At 36.5% G+C, this 24,293-nt stretch overlaps 1 protein-coding gene across 7 annotated transcripts in view; it reads left to right on the forward strand.

Annotated features, from left to right (window-relative positions):
* Positions 1–24,293, forward strand: part of CDH18 (cadherin 18) — a 1,109,578-nt gene that overhangs the window by 848,070 nt on the left and 237,215 nt on the right. For all 7 annotated transcript variants that reach the window (XM_063811379.1, XM_063811380.1, XM_063811382.1 and 4 more), the window contains one exon: positions 5,130–5,249. In XM_063811379.1, coding sequence (XP_063667449.1) covers positions 5,130–5,249 — 120 coding nt within the window. The remainder of the gene's footprint in view (positions 1–5,129; positions 5,250–24,293) is intronic.

Here is a 24,293-nt window from a genome sequence, read left to right on the forward strand (position 1 = left end):
CAGTCCTACCTAGTAAAAGATCCTTGAACAGTAGGGCAAGAGATTTCTTTTCCATCCCTGCTATTTATGTCCACTCCTGTTCTGTTCTCTGATGGGTTGGCATTTAGTTGGGCTCTGCTATTCATGTGTGTGTGTGCTCCTTTCAACCAGCAATCTGTGTACTCAAAGTGGTACCCTGATGCCTTCAGGCACTACCGAAGTACAGTACACATAGTACACGCGGCGATTTGTTGCTCTTTGCTTCACACACAAAGAGAATTGTGTGAGACTGCCTGTGCAGAAATGTATGTAGCTGTTAATGACCATTCTTTTGGATCAGGGCAGAGAGTTACTATATATATATTTTTGTCTGCTCTACTAACTTTCCTTTGTTACTTTAAACAATCACTTAGTCAGTATCACCATGCTACCCTTCTTCCTTTCTCATCTCTTTTTCTTGTTTTTCCTTATTTAACTTGTCACTGCCTTCGTGTATCTCAACTCTCACTTAACAAGGCTGGACTTTTATAGACACCCCAAGCTAAACAGAGCAACTCTCCTTCTTTCATGTGGCAATTTAGCCTATTACAGCAAAAGAAGAATGATCTTGCACTGTTTGTACTTCTGAGCTTTTTCCATGAAATGGTTGCCCAGGGACTGCTATTTGGACATTAAAAACTATTTAGGCTTAAATTGCTATTTCAGGGCCAGAGCTAATTTCAAAACCTGAGGAGTTTATAAGCCTAGTTTTTTAATGGTCCTTATTCTACTGTTTTCTGTAGTTTTCCCTTTCCCGAATCCCAGTAATCTCTATGTGCCTAGAACTGTTAACACTCCTCTTATCAGATCAAAGAAAGATTTTTGTTGTTGTTGTTGTTGTTGAGACGGAGTTTCACTGTTGTTGCCCAAGTCGGAATTCAATGGTGTGATCTCAGCTCACCGCAATCTCTGCCTCCTGGGTTCAAGTGATTCTCCTGCCTCAGCCTCCCAAGTAGCTGGGATTACAGGCATGCGCCACCACGTCCAGCTAATTTTGTATTTTTAGTAGAGATGAGATTTCTCCATGTTGGTCAGGCTGGTCTCAAATCACCAACCTCAGGTGATCCACCCGCCTCGGCCTCCCAAATTGCTGGGATTACAGGCGTGAGCCACTGTGCCTGGCCTTCAAAGAAAGCTTTAATTGAAATAATTTTATATCATTTTTAACCATATTTTAAGCTTGCTGCACATTTAAAGTCTAATCTGGGTACCTAACAACAGACTTTGTTTTATTTTAGTTTTTTCAGTGAGGTACCAGTGAAAATGTCTTCAAAACCAACTTTTAGTCGTAGATGCCTACCTAGTGGTATTCTCTGAATAAGTTGGAGGGTTGAATATCGGTTATGGATCAAGTGTTGTGCCATCACATAAAAAGTCCCTAATATGGGCCGGGTGCTGTGGCTCACTTTGGGAGGCCGAGGTGGGCGGATCACGAGGTCAGGAGATCGAGACCATCCTGGCTAACATGGTGAAACCCCGTCTCTACTAAAAATACAAAAATTTAGCCAGGCGTGGTGGTGGGCACCTGTAGTCCCAGCTACTCAGGAGGCTGAGGCAGGAGAATGGCATGAACCCAGGAGGCGGAGCTTGCAGTGAGCCCAGATCGTGCCACTGCACTCCAGCCTAGGTGACAGAAGGAGACTCCGTCTCAAAAAAAAAAAAAAAAAGTCCTTAATATGCTATGTTAATAAATAATTATACTTTATAGTGGAAGAGATAGTCTATATGTGACCAGCTCAGGACAGTTTGTGGTGGGAATTGATTTAATCAAGCCAGAAAGGTTAGCGGTATATTGAGAAAACTCACAGGACACACAAACCCAAACTACCTCTCTAAGAATGGAGTAGCACAGAGGCAAGAACACATCTTTGTCTCTAATACTTGTAATTTTGAGACCATTGTAGATTTGAATGTAATGGTAACATTTTGCAAATCTTTTTTTTTCACAATGGTAACATCATGCAAAACCATAAAGCAATATCATAACCAGGTTATTGAAATGGTACGATCTACTGATTGTCATTAGGTTTCCCTAGATTTACTTGTATAAATTTGTGTGTGTGTGTGTGTGTATGTCTGTGTGTACGAGTGTGCTCAGTTCTACAGAATTTTATCAGCTGTGCCTATTTATGCATCAATTACCATAATCAAAATATTGAACAGCTCCAATATATAAGGATCCCTTATGCTTCCCTGCTATACCAAACTCCCTTGCTCTAGTCTGTCTCCCTAAATCTCCAGAAAATAATAACTTGTTATTCATTTCTAAATTTTTTTCATTTCAAAAACACTATATAAATGGAATCATAGTATACAACCTTTTGGGATTTACTTAATTTTCATTTAGTTGATTCCCTGAAGATTCATACAAGTTGTTGCATGTACCCATAGTCTGTTCATTTTTATTGTTGAGTAATATTTCATAGTATGAATGTACCAGTTCATTTAACAAGTCTCTCATTGAAGGACATCAGGATGGTTTCCAGTGTGGGGCTATCATGAACAATGCCACTATGAATATTTGTAAGCAGGTTTTTCTGTGAACATCAGTTTTTATTTATTTGTTAAAATGCTATGGCTGGGCACGGTGGCTCACACCTGTAATCCCAGCACTTTAGGAGGCTGAGGCGGGCAAATCACCTGAGGTCAGGAGTTCACAGCCTGGCCAACATGGTGAAACCCCATCTCTACTACAAATAGAAAAAATTAGCTGGGTGTGGTGGCGGGTACCTGTAATCCCAGCTATGCAGGAGGCTGAGACAGGAGAATTGCCTGAACCCAGGAGGTGGAGGTTGCAGTGAGCCGAGATGGTGCCATTGTACTCCAGCCAGGGCAACATGAGCAAAACTCTGTCTCAAAAAATAATAATAATAAAATAAAAATAAAAAATAAAATGCCCTATTCAATTTATTGGGTAGATGTGTGTTTAGTTTTATAAGAAATTGCCAAACAATCACATTTCTATCCACAGTGTATGAGTGACCCAGTTTCTCAGCATTCTAAACAGCAGAGTTACTGTCACCATACTATTTGATTGGTCTGTAATTTGAAATCTCTTTTAGACATAACACAGCTCTCATCCTCTGAGGATGGATAATTGCAAGTCATATTTCTTCTTAGAGTCTCATTGTTAAAATACTATTTAGAGGCCAGAGTCCTTAATATATTATACATATTTATGATATGCTAATAAGGATTGTTAGGTGAACTTGGCATATTCTATTTTCTAGGATCCCTTGAAGACACAGAACAAACTTTCCCTAAAATTGTGTCTGAAGTTCAACATGGAAGAACAAATTTTCTTTTTTTTTTTTGAGACGGAGTTTCGCTCTTGTTGCCCAGGCTGGAGTGCAATGGCACAATCTCGGCTCACTGCAGCCTCCACCTCCCGGGTTCAAGCAATTCTCCTGCCTCAGCCTCCCAAGTAGCTGGGATTAGAGGCATGTGCTGCCATGCCCAGCTAATTTTTGTATTTTTAGTAGAGACAGGGTTACCAAAAAAAAATTTTGTGTGTGTTAACAAAAAAAAATTCACCATGTTTGCCAGGCTGGTCTCGAACTCCTGACCTCAGGTGATCCCCTAGTCTCAGCCTCCCAAAGTGCTGTGATTACAGGCATGAGCCACCATGCCCGGGCCTAGAAGTACAAATTTTCTAGTTGAACAGACATTAGGTCCTGAGTCATTGACATAATTACTAAAATAAAAAACTATTAATTGTTGTGCTTCCATATTCAAATACCAAAATGAATACAAAATTCCATACAAGATCAATTGATTGTAAAAATATTTTTACTTGATAGATAACCCAAATTAGTAGGTAGAATTTTTCTAGTGATGTGGAATAAAATATCAAGTATGCACCATTAGATGATTCATCAGGTACATTTTATGAATAGATATGAATTCTTAGATGAGCATTCTTACCCACTAATTCTGCAATGAAGCTGTATATCCCTTAATATATGGTTGTCATGTTATACTTAGATTTTCATTTAGAAACAATTGCAATATTATATAGGTGTATCTAATTATGCAAATCGTGTTTTAAAAAGTAAGCACAAAGACATGATCATACTAGATTCAATAATTTTATTACCTCAAAATACAGTATTTTAAATGTTATAAATGAATTTACAATCCATTTTCATTTTAAAAAATCCAGTGCGATGTTGGCACTGTGTATAAGACACTAAAGGAATGAGATTTGAACTTAGTAGACCAGTTGGCTGTGCGCAGTGGCTCACACCTTTAATTCCAGCACTTTGGGAGGCTGAGGGGGGCGGATCACCAGAGATCAGGAGTTCAAGACCAACCTGGCCAACATGGCGAAACCCTGTTTCTACTAAAAATACAAAAATTATCTGGGCATGGTGGAGGGTGCCTGTAGTCCTAGCTACTCAGGAAGCTGAGGCAGGAGAATTGCTTGAATCTGGGAGGCAGAAGTTGCAGTGAGCCAAGATCGCGCCACTGCACTCCAGGCTGAATGACAGAGCAAGACTCCATCTCATGTCTCAAAAACAAACAAACAAAAACAAACAAACAAAAAAAGGAGACCAGTTATGTGACTCATTAATTATGCAGGTAATAAATAAAAAGAATGTGTAAGACAGAAAATGACTTGAATGGAGTGTTGTGATGTCATTGATGATTTAATATCAACTCACCTACCTTCCCAACTTAATCACAAATCATTCCACCTCCAGTTTTCAGAACAGTCATGAAACATGCTATACACAGCTTTATCATACCTCTGATTTAACAGCAAAATTAGTAGCAATTTGATATATGAGTGCAAGCCAACCAAATCTTGGTTATATTTTATTGCTTTTTTAATGAAAATCAAAAGAGACCATCATTCACAATGTTACCAACACATAAAGAGCCATGTTAAAAGGTTTGGGACCAATATTATATTTTAGACTCTCTTTCATTACAGTCGATGACAGGGAAAGAAAGCAAGTAATATATTTTATACATAAATTTAATTAAATTTACTAGGACACAACCAGTACTGATCTCCATAGCTATTTCAGCATACCCATTTTCTGTGTTCAAATTAATCATATGCTAAATGCCATCACACACTAAAATTTGTTTTCCTGAATGCACAGGTACCTCTGTTCTACAGGTGACAGCTACTGATGCAGATGACCCTACCTATGGAAATAGCGCTCGGGTGGTTTACAGCATTCTCCAGGGACAACCCTACTTCTCCGTCGACCCTAAAACAGGTTAGTGCATCTACACATAACTCGCATGCAAGCGTTTACTACAGTAAGTTGCAAAGCAATGGTTTTTATTTCCATATGCTCTTTTCCATTAGATGATGTGATTTTAACATATTTTAAACATACCCTCACTTTTTCTAAAACAATGTAATGAAATAATTGAAAATAAATTAATGTACATATATTATGCTTTCCCTATTATGTTGATAACCCATTATTTATACCCGTGCAAGAAAATGTTACTTATCCTTCAGTATTTCTGTAATACTTAAATAAATAATCTGTGTTTAAAACAAATATGGCATATTACAAACACTGAATGAGATTTTCAAATATATTATTTGTTCCGCTTCTATATTAGTTTTAATTCTTTGCTGAAGAGGGTAAATAGTTCTTTGAAATTTTCCTATATTGATTTTGCTTGTCACATAAATTGTTAGGTATACATACACACATATTTATAAAATTGTATTGTACTGGGGGATTTCTGTTTCTTGGGTTGGCAATTTTTTCTAATGAGTAAATTATTCAGCCCTCAAATACTGTGTTACCAAAAAAGAATTAAAATAATGTCAAAGACATAAATATTTTTTCAGGAAAAAATATAAATTCTGCTCTCCTTTTATTTTTTACTGGCCAAAACATATTATGTCAATCATATCATATGACTTTATATCACATCAGTTATATCCTGTCATATCAGGCCAAAATGGTAATGAAGGCTGCTTAATAATGTATTACAGGATTTGCTACAGCAGCGTAGTCCAAAAACCATAAAAAAATCACGTCCCCATTGACAATCAATTTGTTGCTAAAAATTTGGTTAAGTAAAACTCATTTTTAATTTAGACAAGTGTTCAGTAACAAATCTCAAGTTTTTCTAAAATTTTAAGGATGTACATATTTATGAGATGGGTGAAGTAGAGAGAGATCTAGGATGTTCCAGCAGCACCATACATCCTTCTTGAGCGCAAGATGCATTCTGAATCAGATCAACATCTGGCATCTCCAAGTAAATGGCATAGCCACATAACTAATACAAAAAGGAGCTATTTTTTAATCATAAATATCTCTTTATACTTCTATAATTATATAGCATATAACCCATTTTTCAGGGAACCTTGTTCCATAAGTCTACAGATTATAGATTTATTTACCAATGTGTTATGTGAGGCACATCCAACTAAAAACATGGTATAAATAAGCACTTTCTCTCTAGCTAATACCACTAGATTGTTTACCAAGAGTTTTGTCATTATCATGTTTACAAGAGGATTTGATTGGGTCACTTGCCTTCTTTCTTTTCCTGGAGTGCTCCAACATAGAAATAACACTGGCATGAATGGATCTCAGACATACTTGCTTAACTCTTTCTTTCTTTCTTTCTTTCTTTCTTTCTTTCTTTCTTTCTTTCTTTCTTTCTTTCTTTCTTTTTCTTGCTTAACTTTCTTTCTTTCTCTCTCTCTCTTTTCTTCCTTTCTCTCTTTTACCTTAAAAAGAAAACAACGTAGAACATATATAGATATAGAAATGAAGAACATACACATGAATATATATAAATATCCTTATATGCATTATAATTGTAGAATAGATTGTAATATGTAGTTAAAGTGAAAAATAGATATTGGGATATAATAAAATAAATAACATAATGCAACTTAAAATGAGTATGAGACCTGCAGGTTTTGTTGGTTCCAAGGTATCACTTAATATTTAGGAAAACATGCTTATTAATCTAGTAATCTAAGTGGTGGCACAAAAATTTACATATTTATGATTACACATTATTATTCATTAGAAGAGCTTAGAATTAGTTGAAAAGCTCATCATTCTTTAATGGTGATATTTCACATTTTGTTCTATTTTCCCAATAATAATATTTGCTTCAAATATAAAATAAATATAAATTCCTACCTTAAAATACACATCTCCCTAGAGGAAAGTAACAGGAATGCTGTTTCAACTGCCTTTTTTAGAAATATACTAACACACATGCATGCACATGTCACAAAGGCATACGTGCATAAAGACACATGCACACAAATATATGACATTAGTCCATTAACGATGCCATACAAAGCCAAACATTTATTTATAAATAATGTTACAATTACCTAATAGAATATTGCTGTGATATAAACAGCCCGTATAAAATTGTTTAAAAAAGTTATTTTACACTTTTTATGCATACAATTGGTTAACAAACGTCAATTTTGTGTGTTCATGTGTCTGAATGTGAATGTTTGCATATGTTGTGTGAGTAAATACATGTATGTGTATGCACTTGGATGGATAAATTAGGTCACTGAGACCAATGCTCTAATAGTGTTGGACTGCTGTAGTTTGTGATTTGGGGGAAGCAAATATATCAGTAACATAATATGTAAATACAATGTGCATTCATTTATGTACATATATTATAGTTTAAGTGAGTACCTTATTAAACAACAAAAATAAGTTTATCTCAAGTGTAAATAGGCTATTCAAATGCTACTCTACAAAATTTTCTTTGCTCTTGCATTTCTTTGTTCCTTTCTTCAGAGCTTTAATATATTGAATAAAGTACATGCCTCCACTTTGATGTGTGTTAATATCAGTATTATACTGGCTAATGCATCATGGGAACCTATGGATATCTGTCGTACTAGGTCATTAAGGAACAAAAGTGTTTTAAAGATCTTTTAAATATGCAAGTATCTTAGAGAGTTAGACAGTTATCAGTAGAAAGTGCTAAGTGGGGTATAAAATAAAATGTTCATTAGTCTTCACAAACAACAAATTTGGCAATTTGTGCTTAAAAACCCAATTATGATGCTGTTAAACATCCTCAGAACTAATGAATTTAGTTGAAATTGTGCAGAAAAGTGAATGGAATAAAATACAAACATACTGAAAATCAAAGAATCAGTTAAGTTGGATGGCATGTTATATAAGAAGCATGGAAATAGTAGTCACTTATAATGGTGTATATTAATAGTATCACTTAATTCCATTCCCCTAATTAGTATGACTGCATCTCAGCATGTTTCCAGTTATTTTCATTGAAGACCAATCATAATAAAACATAACTTTTGACCCCTCAAAATGTGGACTTGTGAGTGCTTATGACTAAAATCAGTGTTTTGATTGCCTTGTTTCCATGAAAGATGCATTTTATTAACCATTGTGCTCTTCCAGAGACCTTGGCTTCCTATTTTGTAAACCATCTCTGAGTAGCTGTATCCAGAAAATGAATTGTGTGGCTGTTGAGTTACTATGTGATACAGAATTAAATTAATAATATCTGAATTTTTTTACACTGAAATCTTATCAGTATGGTGAAACATCTTGTGAAAAAAATGTATTGTTTTTAATGACTTTTGTTAAGGTAATTATTTTATGATTTGTGTTCAGTGTGTACCAACAAAGGACAAATGTGCACTAAAAAATGATGGTTTAACATTAACTACCATTTAAAAGGTACAGGGGCCTACGATGATAAAATATAAAATACATATGCTATTTCTGGCTAGATTCATAGGAAGAAAACATTTTTTACAGTTATTAAAGAAAACATTTTACTATCTAAGGAAACAGCTAAACCTAAGCAATGCATTTTGAGGAAGGCCACTGAGTGAGAAAGTCATGTTGAGTTATCAGAAAATGAAATTCAAGAGAAATCTGGGATGATGGTTGTTTATTAGCACAACTCAAATCTCACTCTTACTTCAGTTAATATAGTGTAAACTGAGTTAAAAATAAATCAATATTTCAAGGTTTCTATGCCTCTTCAGAAACCATAAAATTTTTGTCAGGTGGTGACTACAAAAGCTGAATGATCAAATTCCTACACAAAAGAACTAGTTCCCATAACATAGGTTGGAGACAGAACCAGAAATCTACCAGGTATCATTCCAGGGCCTTAGAAACAGAATGGAAACTTTCCATTTCATTACGGAATGGAAGACCAGTGTAGTTTTTAACTGGACATGAAAATCTCTTAATGCTCATTACTTTCATGGCCATTTGATGATTCTCTGATTGCTGTTTCATAGTTAACAACTTATGAACTACTTAATATTATTTTTGTTAGTGCATATAATTTAAGTCATGCCTGTGTCTATTTCATACAAGTATATTGAATCTTCCTGATGACCAATTCAGGAAGCCTGAAAGCCTAAATTAAAACCTGATGTCAGGAAAAATAGAGGAGTATACTGTTTTACAAAATCGTAGTTAAACCTCCCTTACAATTGTTTATAGTAGTCAATATCAGCTCTTTTGAACATAATTAACATGAAATGTATAAATCATTGACAGTCAATAATGGAGATCATACATTTGTATAAATGATTCTCATAGTGGGTTTTTTTCACATGCCCAGTAAATACTACTAAGCCATTTTTTAATTTTCATATTTGCGTGTTTATGTTTTAAACTCATGTATCATTTTGCATACAGTCTTTACGTATCTTAATGTAAGAATATTTATTTATAAAATATAGCGGCTGAAAACATTTACATTGATACATTCTACGTTTAATTGTCAGGTACATAAAAATAGTAACATCAGACAGGCTATCTTTATTTATATACAAAGAGCATACCACATTTTTTTAATCCACACTCCTAATGTATTTCGGTATTTTAATTTTTTGTGTTACATGATATTAAAAAGGAGTAGACATTGAACTTCAAATATTTTGTCAGATTCTTTTGCATTAATAACATCTATCTCACTTAGATGAGATAGAACACTATCTCAGATGCTAAGAACACTTAGCATCAAGTAAAATTCCCTACACCTAGTAATGACTATCAGTTTCAAAGACACAGTCAGATTATTATTTATTTTGACATGGCATTATTATAAATATCATGAAGAAACTGCTTACTTGGCCTTTCTACCAAAGATTAATATACCGTTTGGAGTCATGTTATAGTTTAATTAATATAATATAAATATAGCATAAATTATAAATATTTTTTCTGAAATAGTAAGGTTTATTGCAAAAGAAGTTGAGGATGCTTTGTGTTCAAATTCTAGAATACTACTTAGTTGCTTAATAAATTGATCGAATTACTTAAGTTTTTTGCTTCTGTTTCCATGTGTATAAACTTAGAATGATAATGCCTAAATCCCATGGGAAAATGAGGGCAATGCTCTTAGTCCAGTGCTTGGAAAAATATAGGTCTCAAGTTCTCTTGTCTCCTTCTTTAAGATTGACAAGAGGCTGGGAGCGGTGACTCAAGCCTGTAATCCTAGCACTTTGGGAGACCCAGGTGGATGGATCACGTCAGGTCAGGAGTTCAAGACTAGCCTGGCCAACATGGTGAAATCCTGTCTCTGCTGAAAAATACAAAAATTAGTCAGGTGTAGTAGTGCATGCCTGTAATCCCAACTACTCAGGATGCTGAGCCAGAGAGAATCACTTGAACGCAGGAGGCTGAGGTTGCAGTGAGCCAAGATCGTGTAACTGCACTCCAGCCTAAGTGGCAGAGTGAGAAACTCTGTCTCAAAAAAAAAGAAATCGACAAGAATTTCCAAAATTACTACATTTCGAATGATTATGAGAATTCGAAATAGTCTTATCTGAAGTAGTAAAAAATGATTATTTTGTTTGAAAGAACTTTTTAGTCAAAAAGTTATATAAATTTATTTTAAAAAGATAAGATACATTATGAACTTATATGCGATTAAATTCTTTCCAAACATTTTCTAGAAATCTTTTACAAACATGAGAAATATACCATTGGAAAACTGTGAATGATAATCTGTAAGGAGATAAAAGTTAGACAATAAAATAACCAACATTTTATCTTTGGAATTGACAGTCTTGACTCAGAATAATGTCTCTAGATGAGGTAAACTGCCATGCTTTGTCTGAAACAACAGCCACTAATGCAGAGCTCTTGACGGACAATAACTGTGATTCTTCAAGATGACCTTTTCTCAACATATTGTAACAGAATTCAATCGGCTATAAAAATGAACTCAGTTAAAGACCTCAATGAATTTCATAGGATGTAATTGAAAACAAGGTTTTTCAACATTATTTCTTCAGTCTGCATAAAGTAGTTAAATTCATCAACATTTTTTGGTTCTCTATTACCTCCCCAAATGTATTTCATTTCATTTTTGCTCGGTGAGGAAAAATATTAAGTCTAGGAATGATTTCTCTATATGCTTAAAAAAACTATATAAAGCATTTTTGGAAGTCCTATAGATTTTAAATTTCATTTTATATCATTTCATATGAAAATCTATTTGACAATAGTTTTCACTTTCCAAAGTCAATATTTTATATCTATTAAAAGCTAAGACAATAAAATATTTAAATTGTGGTTTACAATATCTGCAGAAGATAAAGAAGATTTCACAATAGAATATGCTTTGTCAATTTATCTTTTTATAGCCCATTCCTATTGACAATAATAATAACAATAATAATTGCTTGCACAAACAATTTTGCAGTATATCCTCACTTATCATTCATAGATTCTTGGAAACTGTAATTTTTAAGCAAAATAAAGTATAATGACAACATATATTGTTTCCGTCAATGTTATAAGGAAATGAAGTAATGGAAATGACATAATTTGAGGACCTGCTGTATGTCCCTTCTCTTGCAATCACCATTTTAAAGAACCTATTAAGGACATTGAGAACTTACTGTAGAAACATTTAAAAATAATTATTTTATATTCTCAGGTAACAGACAAACAGACAAAAATGGTTAGGTAGTCATCATCAAAGCTAAGTAATTTGTTCCTCTTGGAAAAAAAATTAATAGGTTCCATTTACTGAAAAAAAAAAAAATCTCACTTTGTCTGCTTTAGGGAAGAATTCCAAGTAGTTCCTGAACTGCAGCAGATTGTGTGAGGACAACAACACAAGAAAAAAAAATCAACTGTAGATAGCATTTAAGAAATAAAGAGTTATTAAATTCTAGTAGACATTAGTGGTTGTCTATTTAATATCAATTCCTCATTTTGCCTGTCATATCATAACTCTGATTTTACTCAGGGTAGCAACATATGCAGTTAAAAATCTAGATTTTTCCAACTTCCCTGTATCTATCGACACTGCTCTGGCCAGTGAGGCCACTGAGGTATTTTAGGAAAATTTTGAAATCTTTATAAAGGTGTCAATGCTCCCTCAATCAGCTTTATCATCTTCTGGATTTAAACATGTATTTGTGATCATGTGACAACAAGCACACAAAGAGAAGGTTACATGGAGATTGCTGAAGAAAAGGACCTCAATGAAGTCACTCCGATTATGTTATTTTTATATTCAGATGCATGCCCTGCACTAACTGATACCTGGGACCTTTGTGAAATCCACTTTGCAGACATATGAATCACCTTCATAGTACAGTGCACTGCCCAGGCAGGTGTTGAGCTGGCTTCCTGAGAATACTTTCATTACTTTCAACCTGAAATCTATGAACCAGAGAGAGCACACTGCTCTCTCTCCATGAGTAACCACATTACAGTTTCAGTGCAATATCAAACTGCAAAAGGACATTTTTCACACTGATTTAAATGAAATATCAAAAGGTATATTAGGTTTGCTATTTGGGGGAATCAAAATGAAACTAAATGCATTTTTGTCTGATACTCCACTGAGAATGCATATTTATTAGATAATTTTCTTTCCAAAACAAACTACCAAGGTACTTTACAGAGACTATAGATATCAGATAACTCTCCTACTCCGTGGCAAGATCATAGTGTCCTTTTGACATCAACAGAATAATATCTATCAAATTTAATTCCTCTGCATATAGTTCTAACAAAATGCAATTATAGATCAGTGTTCTATTCTAGTCAAACTATTCGTTGTAGCCCTAGATGAAACAATTAAGATGGAATTAGGTTGAATTTTACACTTAAGTAAATTTTATGGTATGTAAATTAAACTTACATAAAGCTGTTAAGCAAACAGAGTAAGGAAACCAATTGAATGTACTTCTTCAAAAATATCAACTGTTTGTCAAAAAATTGACCAGCTGCTACCAGGAGAGTAAAAAAATCATCTAATTCACTATAAAATGGTAGTTATACCTTTACATATCAAAAAGATAAGAATCAATGTTGGTCAATTGTAGCATATCTTATACTATTTCTTCCTAATAAAAGATAAATTTACTTAATCTTCTTTTTTTTGTGACCTCGCTCTATGCCTCCTGCATCTCAATAGTAACTATTGAGAAAAAAAAATACTGGGAATTATTGTTTAGCCAATAGCGTGGCAAATATATTAGCTATTAATACTAGTTAATTTATTGTCAAATATTAAATCAATAGATAATAGGAAACATTGCGATTGTGTTCTTTAGTCTTTAAACCTGATTAAACATAATTCATGTTATATAATTACCAAGCAATTTGATTTTTCTTTCATTACTTTAAATTTATTCTGAGGTCATTTATCCTACTGCCAAAGGATTAAATGTACTGCAATCCCGTTGATTCCCTAGATTCTTCCCTAACCCAGTATCTTAGATATGTACAATGAAATCTAGAAAGCACTAGAATATTATTAATGTTCCACAATTTTTACCACTATAAATACACATATATAGAGAAAATACACATATATAATTTTCCTATTATATATACCTATATGTAGAATACATACATATATATAAATATGTGTGTATTATATATATATATATATAAATTTTAAGCTCATACTTACTTCTATATTTCAACCAAGCACTGCTTCTATGTTATTTTTTCACTTAGTCTATTGATCTTCCTGGCATGCCCTTCCCACGCAAATTTACACTTCAATGGTTGATTCCCTGGACTCTTAGAACTAATCTCTGATCTTTGAGTAACATTTTTACATTCCTCCTAAAACATAGCAGTAGCCCTTTTGTTCATATGGCATTTCTTCTCTACTCTGAGAGCTCTATAAGGGCTTCAATACCATAGATGTTACCGTTGCTTTCCACACCAGGCCTCCCTGAGTGCTTTACACACAGTAGCAAGTTTTTAATTATCTGTATTTTCTTTTATTTCTATAAATTTGAGGGATAGAAGTAGAGTTTTGTTACATGGATATATAGTGGTGAAATTTGGGCTTTTGGTATAATAAACACCCAGAAAATGTACTTTGTACCCAATAAGTAATTTCCCGTTCCTCATTCCCGCCCACCCTTCAGAGTCTCCAATATTTATTATTCCCCACTCTATGTCCATGTGTACACATTATTTAGCTTTCACTTATAAGAGAAAACATGTAGGATTTGACTTTATCTTTGCATTATTTTACTTAAGATAATGGTTTCCAGTTCCGTCTATGTTCCTGCAAAAGACATGATTTCATTCTTTTTAATTGCTGAGTAATATTCCACAGTGTATATATAGCACATTTTGTTTATCCAGTCATCCATTGGTGGATACTTACTGTATATTTGCTATTGTGAATAGTTCTAAATAAACATATGGGTATAGATATGCTTTTGATACAATGATTTCATTTTCTTTGGGTAGTAGTAGTAGTGGGTTTGCTGAATCAAATGGTAGTTCTATTTTGAGTTTTTTGGAGAATTCTCCATGCTGTTTCTCAGAGGTTGTACTAATTTACATTCCTATCAACAGTGTATAAACATTCCCTTTTCTCTGCGGTGTTTCCAACATTTGCTTTTAGTTCTTTTTATTTTTTTACTTTATACTAACAGTCATTCTGACTTGTGTAAGCTGTTATTCCACTGTGGTTTTAATTTACCTTTCTCTGATGAATAGTGATGTTGAGCATTTTTTTCATATGCTTGATAGCCATTTGTGTCTCCTTTTGAGAAATGTCTTTTATGTGCTTGGCAGCCCTTCGTATGCCTCCTTTTGAGAAATGTCTGTTATGTCTTTTGCCCACTTTGAAATAGGGTTATTTGTTTGTTGTTGTTGTTGTTGTTGTAGTTTATGAGTTGTATGCATTCGTTGTAGATTCTGGATATTAGTCTCTTGTCACATGCATAGTTTGCAAGTATTTTCTCCCATTCTGAAAGTTGTTCACTTGGTTGATTTGTTGCATTTTCTGTGCAGAAGCTTTTATTTTAATATAGTCTTACTTGTCTAGTTTTGTTTTTGTTACATTTCCTTTTGAAGTTTTAATCAGGAATTATTTGCCTGGGCCAATGTCTAGATGAGTTTGTCCCAGGTTTTCTTCTAGTATTTTTATAGATTCAGATATTAACTCTTAATCCACCTTTAGTTACTTTTTATATATAATGAGAAATAGGTGTCCAGTTTCATTCTTCTGCATATGACAATCCAATTTTCCCAGAACAATTTGTTGAATAGGGTGTTCTTTCCTCAGTGTTTGTTTTTGTTGGTTTTTTAAAAGATCAGTTGGCCTTAGGTATGTGGCTTCATTTCTGAGTTCTGTATTATATTTCTTTGATCTATGTGTCTATTTTTATGTTAGTACTATGCTGTTTGGTTATGATAGCCTTGTATGAAGAACCAAACTGAAGGCATCATATTGTTGGACTTCAAATTATATCTCATTATCATTATTGAAGGCCTACATTATCTAACTTTAACTACAAAACTAAGTTTTTAAAAGTTTTGTAGAAGAAATGACTTGTGGATTATTATTTTTAAATAAATATTAGTAATATTTGTATTTTACATAATATTTGTCACATCTCTGATCTTCTGTAAACAGTTTTTATTTTGCTACTTCTATCAATTTTGTAATATTCTAGTTTAGGATTTTTCCAAATGATTGCCAAAACAGTAGTATTTCAGAGCTCTTAGAAAACTAAATATTTTTGGAAACATGATAAATAAAATAATTCTCAGTTTACAAGTTTACAAAGTAAATTATTTCTGAGAAATGAAAACAACATGTTTTACATGTACATAACTAAAAAATAAATCTCTGGAATGCAAGCTCCCTGAGACCTTGCATTACTCATTTTTGTATCTTCCATAATGATTAGTGCATTGTGTGACACATAGAAGACAATATTTGTTTATATAGAAATAAAATCTGACTTTGGGAAGGCAGTTATTCAAAATAATACCATTTCTAATATTAATGCTCGTGGTTTTTTGTCTTATTTTATTTCTCAAAAATATTCCCATCTTCCATATATTGAATTCAGAAAGGCTGAATGTCTGAATAAGAGAAGAATCATTAACTTATGAGTGTTTTGTTTTTGTTTTTTGAGACGGAGTCTTACTCTGTCACCCAGGCTGGAGTGCTGTGGCATGACCTTGACTCACTTCAACTTCTGCCTCTTGGGTTCAAACAATTCTCCTGCCTCAGCCTCCTGTGTAGCTGGGATTACAGGTGCCTGCCACAATGCCTGGCAAATTTTTGTGTTTTTTAGTAGAGACAGGGTTTCACAATGTTGGCCAGGCTGGTCTTGAACTCCTGACCTCAGGTGATCCACCCACCTCGGCCTCCCGAAGTGCTGGAATTACAGGCATGAGCCACTGAGCTCAGCCAAACTTATGGTTTTAAGAAGGTTTATGTTTTTTCTATTATTGTTAAAATCTCAATTTCATTTTCTTTTTGCTCTGGTCTTATGTGCCTAACTCTCCCAACATTTTGGGATATGCCTTTTCTTTCTTTTCTTTTTCTTTTCTTTTCTTTCTTTTCTTCTCTTTTTCTTTCTTTCTTTCTCTCATTTTTTTCTCTCTCTTTCTTTCTTTCCGTCTTTCTGTCTTCCTTCCTTCCTTCTTTACTTTCTTTTTTTGTTGTTGTTTTTTGAAATAGTTTCACTCTTGTTGCCCAGGCTGGAATACAATGGCAAAATCTCGGCTCACTGCAGCCTCTGCCTCCCAGTTTCAAGTGATTCTCCAGCCTCAGCCTCCTGAGTAGCTGGGATTACAGGCGTCTGCCACTGAACACAGCTAATTTTTGTATTTTTAGTAGAGACGGGGTTTCACCATGTTGATCAGGTTGGCCTCGAACTCTTGACCTCAGGTGATCCACACACATTGGCCTCCCAATGTGCTGGGATTACAGGCATGAGCCACCACGCTGGGCCAAGCCTTTTCTTTAAAATACAAATAAATATCTCAAGCTCCCATCCTATGCAGTATCAGAAGAAAGTCCCCCAAACCCCTTCCTCCACATATTTCCGAAGTAAGTGCCAGGTGAGTGGTAAGTGCCAGTTGAGGGGTAAGTGCCAAGTGAGGTATCAGAGCCACTGCCATGGCAAGTGATTGGCTCATGGGTAATAAGAGGAATTTACCAACAGTACAGGTTTGAAAGGAAAGTTATTTATTTATTTATTTACTTTTTGATATGGAGTCTAGTTCTGTTGCCAAGGCTGGAGTGCAGTGGCACCATCTTGTCTCGCTGATGCCGAGACCAGCTCGGTCATGGAGACCCTAACACAGTGGTGCTAGAGGAATTAAAGACACACACACACTGAAATATACAGTGCGGAGTGGGAATCAGGGGGCTGACAGCCTTCAGAGCTGAGAGCTGTGAACAGAGTTTTACCCACATATTTACTGACAGCAAGCCAGTGATAAGCATTGTTTCTATAGATTATAGATTAACTAAAATGGGAAACAAAGGGATGGGCTCTGGCTAGTTATCTGCAGCAGGAACATGTCCTTAAGGCACAGATCGCTCATGCTATTTGTGGTTCAGGAACGCCTTAAGCAGTTTTCTGCCCTGAGTGGGCCAGGTGTTCCTTGTCCTGATTCTGGTAAACCAACAATCTTCAGCATGGGCATCATAGCCATCATGAGCATGTCACAGTGCTGCAGAGATTTTGTTTATGGCCAGTTTTGGGGCCTGTTTATGGCCAGATTTGGGGGCCTGTTCCCAACATGTCCCCCTCCTTTTATTTTGCAAGATGATAAAAGCAAAGGCAGCTTTATCTCCATGAGCTACTTCTCACAGGAATCACGATCCACATCTGCAGAGTATATAAAGACAAACAACACAAATTAAAAGCACAGTCATCACTGAAATCACAGAGCCTCCAGGTGTTTTTATCCATTTCAATGGGTTAATAGCTACTAATCCATCTGCAGCTCCTTCCAGCACTCCAGTTCCTGACAGTAAGATCAGGTGTGCCTGGGATGCTTTAAATATTTGTTCTTTTAATTTTGCAATATCCAAAGGCAAGTTTGTAGAGTGTCCTTCTAGATGCTTTTCATTATTTCCCAAATTTTGATCTTACTAAGAGCCATTAATAGTTTCCACAAATCCTTATGTTTAGCTCCTAGAGTGGGCCATATCATTTGAGGTTGAGGTGCCACTATACCGCCATGTTTCCAGATAATAGGAACTCTTGCCATACTTCTTAACAATTTCTACCATCTGACTATTTTATTCAGACCAGCTGAACATAGTGTGGCCATGGCATGCAGATGGAGAAGTGCAATTCAAGCTAAACATCCCCTTAGGGGACTATTCAGTAATGATTCCATGGGAATCATTGTGCAGCACCTCTGCCTGTTCTGCAATGCAATCTTCCCAAACAAGCACATTTATTTTTTCTGACCAGGTCCAATCCTGTTTACAAATAAGTTTTTGATGTGGTATGCCTCAATTATAGGAGCAGATTTATTATGGTAAATACTAAGACCAGAAAGCAAGTGTAACTGTGTCATAGAGTGATTAGATCCAGGCATTATTGCCAGCCAAGATTGATAGCAAAGGGGTAGGCAACTAGTGGCCTTTCCCAAACAGGTAGGCAGATGTTCAAATCCTAAAGAAATATTCATAACAGTTCCTTCCTCATGTGGGTGAAATGGGCCTCTATCATCTGTAGGACTGAACATCCAAGAGCTATCATTAGTGTATACCTCCACTGGGGGGGTCCAGCCAAGTTACAGGTGGTGGTCCAGCCAAGAAGTGGTGGAAAAGGTAAATATGCCCAATAAGTATAATTGTTCTCTGTGTCAGCCCTTGTTAAAGGAATACTCGTGGCAATGGTGATCACCGCTATCATAGCTATCATTAAGTTACTCATTGTGACTGGTTGTCCTGCTTTCCTCAGGTTTTCTTCCACCATCTGGGACAGCTTCTTGATCTGTCCCCAGGTAGGTGGCTGTGTTCAATGGGTGTTGCTCGTGACAGTTGGGGTCCTCCTCGGCATCAGCTTGGACAACACTGCCACTGGTGGGTCTTTGGGATCCTCCCAAAACCTCTTCCTGGGTAGCTGGCTCATAGTAAGGCTTTAGATGTCTCGATGGTGCCCAAATTGGCTGTATTCAGTCCCGGAGAAACACAAGCATAGTCTCTACCCCAAGTTATTATTTTACCTATTTCCCAACTTTTTGTTATCGGATCTCTCCACCAAACCAGTTGCTCTGCTCCTGTCTTTACAGCTGGTTTCTGTGTGCTTTTTAGCTGCTGATAGCATCTGGCCTTTAGGCAGGCTCAAAAAATTTAAAGTCAATAATGCTAGATTCAATTGTGTATGTGGTGTCCCGTAGTCCCTATTTCCCCCCTTTTGCTTTTGCAACTTTGGTTTCAGGGAGAGATTCATTCTTTCCACTATGGCTTGTCCTTGAGAATTATATGGGATACCAGTAATGTGTTTAATATTCCATACAGATGAAAATGTAGCTGGAGTTTGGCTAGTATAGCCTGGGGCATTGTCTGTTTTAGTAGAAGCTGGAATGCCCATCACCACAAAACACTGCAAAAGGTGACATTTAACACAGGCAGAAGATTGTCCTGATTGGCATGTAGCCCAGACAAAGTGAGAAAAGGTGTCCACACATACATGTACATAAGCTAGTCTCCCAAATCAGGGAACATGTGTGATGTCCATTTGCCAAAGAGAATTAGGTTCCAATCCTTGAGGATTAACTCCTCTTTTACTGTAAAAGATGAGGAATGCACCATGGGGCAAGTTGGGCAATGCTGGATAATAGCTTTAGCTTTTTTCCAGGTAATGCTGTATCTGCGTTTGAGACCAGAGGCATTAACATGGGTTAAATTGTGAAAGTGTCTGGCATTAGATATTGCAGTAGCAACTAGGCGATCAGCCATTTGATTCCCTGCAGTCAAAGGTCCTGGAAGAGGTGAATGAGCCCTAATATGAGTGATGTAAAAGGGTACATTCTACTCCTAACTGCTCTTTGCAATTGGGTAAACAAAGTTATCAGTTGCTCATCTGTGTGAAATCGTAACTGAGCATTTTCAGTTAATTGTGTGGAATGAACCACATATGAAGAATCAGAAATCACATTAATATGCATATCAAAAGCAGTCAATACCTCAATTACAGCTACAAGCTCCACTTTTGGAGCTAAAGTATAGGGCGTCTGGAAAACTTTACATTTTGAGCCAGAATAAGAAACTTTACCATTACTAGACCAATCTGTGAAGACATTTTCAGCACCTTCAATTGGTATAAATTTAGTTATTTTAGGGAGAATCCAATTAGTTAATTTCAAAAATTGAAACAGTTTCATTTTAGGAAAATGGTTATCAAGAATACCAACAAAGTCAGCTAAATGGGTTTGCCAAGTAAGACTATAAAAGCTTGCTGTATTTGTGCCTTCATGAGAGGGACAATAATTTTTCCAGGATCATATCCATGTAATTTAACAATCCGAGTTCTCCCATTTCCTATCACAGTAGTGATTTGATCCAAATAAGGAGTCAAAGTCCATGAATTAGTATGTGGAAGAAAAAGCCACTCTACAAGATCCTGCTCTTGAATAATAACACCAGTAGGTGAATGCTGAGTTGAAAAAATTAGCAAATCTAGAGTATTCTCTGGATCTATTCTATCTGAGTCTTATGCACTTGCTTCTCAATTAGCTGTAACACTGTCTCAGCCTCCTTTGTTAATTGTTGAGGGCTACTGAGACTAGGATCTCCTCGAAGGATAGCAAATGGATTACTCGTGGCATAGGTAGGAATGCCTAGGGCAGGTCGTATCCAATTAATATCCCCTAGTAATTTTTGAAAGTCATTTAATGTTTTCAATTGATCCCTACATATGGTTACTTTCTGTGGCACAATTGTAGTGTTATTTGCTAAGGTCCCCAAGTAGGAGTAAGGAGTAGTAGTCTGAATTTTGTCCAGAGCTATAATTAAACCAGTGTGAGAAATCAAATTTTGCAAGTGATCATAACGTTGGAGTAATATTTCTCAAGTGGGGGCAGCACAAAATATATCATCCACGTAATAAGGTAACACTGTGAAAATTTTTTACGAGTAAGTTCAGCTGCTTGCCCTACATAAGTCTGGCAAATTGTTAGACTGTTTAACATGACTTGTGGCAACACTTTCCAGTGAAAACGCTTAGCAGGCTGCAGGTTGTTTACTGCAGGAATTGTAAATGCAAACCGTTCACAGTCCTGCTCAGCTAAGGGAATAGTAAAGAAACAGTCTTTTAAATCTATGTCTATTAAAGGCCAATTTTTTGGGCTTATAGCAGGAGAAGGCAATCCTGGCTGTAATGCCCCTATAGATTGTATAACTGAATTAATGGCTCTAAGATCTGTCAACATTCTCCATTTACCTGATTTTTTCTTAATAACAAAGACTGGAGAATTCCAGGGGGAAAATGTTGGAGCTATGTGACCTTTTTCTAATTGTTCAGTAACTAAGTCCTCTAAAGCCTCCAGTTTCTCTTTACTTAGTGACCACTGTTCTATCCAAATTGGCTTATCTGTTAACCATTTTAAGGTATAGGTTCTGGAGGCTTAACAATGGCTGCCATAAAAAATAATATCCTAAACTTTGGTGGGAACTTTGTCTTTCTGCTTGACGCAATTCCTTCAAATCTTGCAATTTTTTTCCTAGTCCCATACCAGGGACATACCCCACTTCATGTATCATATGTTGACCTTCAGGGCTGTATAATTGTTCTGGAATTAGAACTTGTGCTCCCCATTGTTGTAATAAATCTTTTCCCCATAAATTTATAGGTACAAAAGTTATAACTGGTTGAATACTCCCAGGTTGTCCATCAGGCCATTCACAAAGCAAAATATAACTACTTTGATATACTTCAGGAGCTTTACAAACTTCAACTATGTTAAAATGAGCAGGTTAAACTGGCCATGTGGACAGCCAGTGCTAAAGAGAAATGATTGAAATGTCTGCTCCTGTATCTACCAAACCTTTATATTTCTTTCCTTGAATAGTTATTTCACAGGTAGGACATTTATCAGTAATTTGATTCACCCAATAAGCTGCTTTCCCTTGTTTATTTGTGCTTCCAGATCCTCCTGTTCATTTAATTTCACTTTTCTGATTTCCACATATGACACAATCAGGAGCTGTGCAATACACTCTCCTGGTTCTGCTTTCCAGGGAACAGAAGTAGATATAATAATTTGAATTTCCCCATTGTAATCTGAATCAATGACTCCTGTTTGTACTTGCACTCCTTTTAAATTTAAACTAGATCTACCTAGAAGTAATCTTATAGCCCCTGCTGGCATCATCTGACTGGAGACAGCAACATTCTTTAACAGTCCCATTACAAAAGGAGAACCTAGTCCATATTGATTAATAGCTTGTTTAAATCCTTTAAGTATTTTAAAAGGAAAAGGCTCAAATGTAGCTATAATATTTCCCTGTTGATCAGCGGGGGGGGGGGGGGGGGGTGAGGGGCAGGGGGTGTGTGTGTCCTAATAGGGAACTGCCAAGCCTCTATATCACCCTCTCTTCTAGCTTGCTAAATTCCTGGCTGAATAGAACTGAGAGCAGTCACTTGAGGCACTGCTTGAACAGTCACTGGGGCAACTACTTTTTGCCCTGTGTCCTCCACAAAAGAAAGATCTGGAGGGTCAGGCCACCCTTTTTCTTCAAAATAATGAGGAGGTGCAGAAGGGTAGGGACAAACCTCTCCCTCCTTTGCCACTTTAGCTTTAGCTGGCAAACAAACCTGCTCTGTCACCTCTTCTGTTACTTCGTTATACTCTCCTTCCTCCTCATCATCATTGTGAAAAGTTTCCAAAGTGGAATGAACCAGAGCCCACACTTGCCCATTGTTACCCTGATGCTTCCAAGCTCCCCTTCTTACTCACCACAGGGATTGCTTAAGAGTACTCGGGTGTCCTCCAGCTTAGTTCCATGTTCTCCAACCGTCACTCTGGCAACCCTTCGACCCAGGTTCGAGCCCCATGTATAGGCACCACTTGCCGAGACCAGCTCAGTCATGGAGACCCTAACCCAGCAGAGCTAGAGGAATTAAAGACACACACACACAGAAATATGGAGTGCAAAGTAGGAATCAGGGGCTGACAGCCTTCAGAGCTGAGAGCCATGAACAGAGTTTTACGCACATATTTATTGACAGCAAGCCAGTGATGAGCATTGTTTCTATAAATTATAGATTAACTAAAACAAGAAACAAAGGGATGGGCTCTGGCTAGTTATCTGCAGCAGGAACATGTCCTTAAGGCACAGATCGCTCATGCTATTGTTTGTGGTTCAGGAATGCCTTAAGTGGTTTTCTGCCCTGGGTGGGCCAGGTGTTCCTTGCTCTCATTCCGGTAAACCAACAACCTTCAGTGTGGGTGCCATAGCAATCATGAGCATGTCACAGTGCTGCAGAGATTTTGTTTATGGCCAGTTTTGGGGCCTGCTTATGGCCAGATTTGGGAGCCTGTTCCCAACACACTGAAACTCCACCTCCCGGGTTCAAGTGATTCTCATGAGTCAGCCTCCAGAGTACCTGGGATTACAGGTACACGCCACTACAGACCCATCTAATTTTTGTATTTTTAGTAGAGACGGGGTTTTACCATGTTGGCCAGCCTGGTCTTGAACTCCTGACCTCAGCTGATCAACCTGTCTTGGACTCCCAAAGTGCTGGGATTACAGGCGTGAGCCACCGCGCCCTGCTGAAAGGGACGTTTTGTTAGTTAGAAAGAATGCTGCAGCGGGGCGTGGTGCCTCATACCTGTAATCCTAGCACTTTGGGAGGCCAAGGTGGGCTGATTGCCTGAGCTCAGGAGTTCAAGACCAGCCTGGGCAACATGGTGAAACCACCTCTCTACTAAAATACATAAAATTAGCCAGGTGTGGTGGCACGCACCTGTAGTCCCAGCTACTCAGGAGGCTGAGGCAGGAGAATCGCTTGAACCCTGGAGGCGGGGGTTGCA

Source organism: Pan troglodytes, chromosome 4, assembly GCF_028858775.2.
Source record: "Pan troglodytes isolate AG18354 chromosome 4, NHGRI_mPanTro3-v2.0_pri, whole genome shotgun sequence".
Lineage (NCBI taxonomy): Eukaryota > Metazoa > Chordata > Mammalia > Primates > Hominidae > Pan > Pan troglodytes.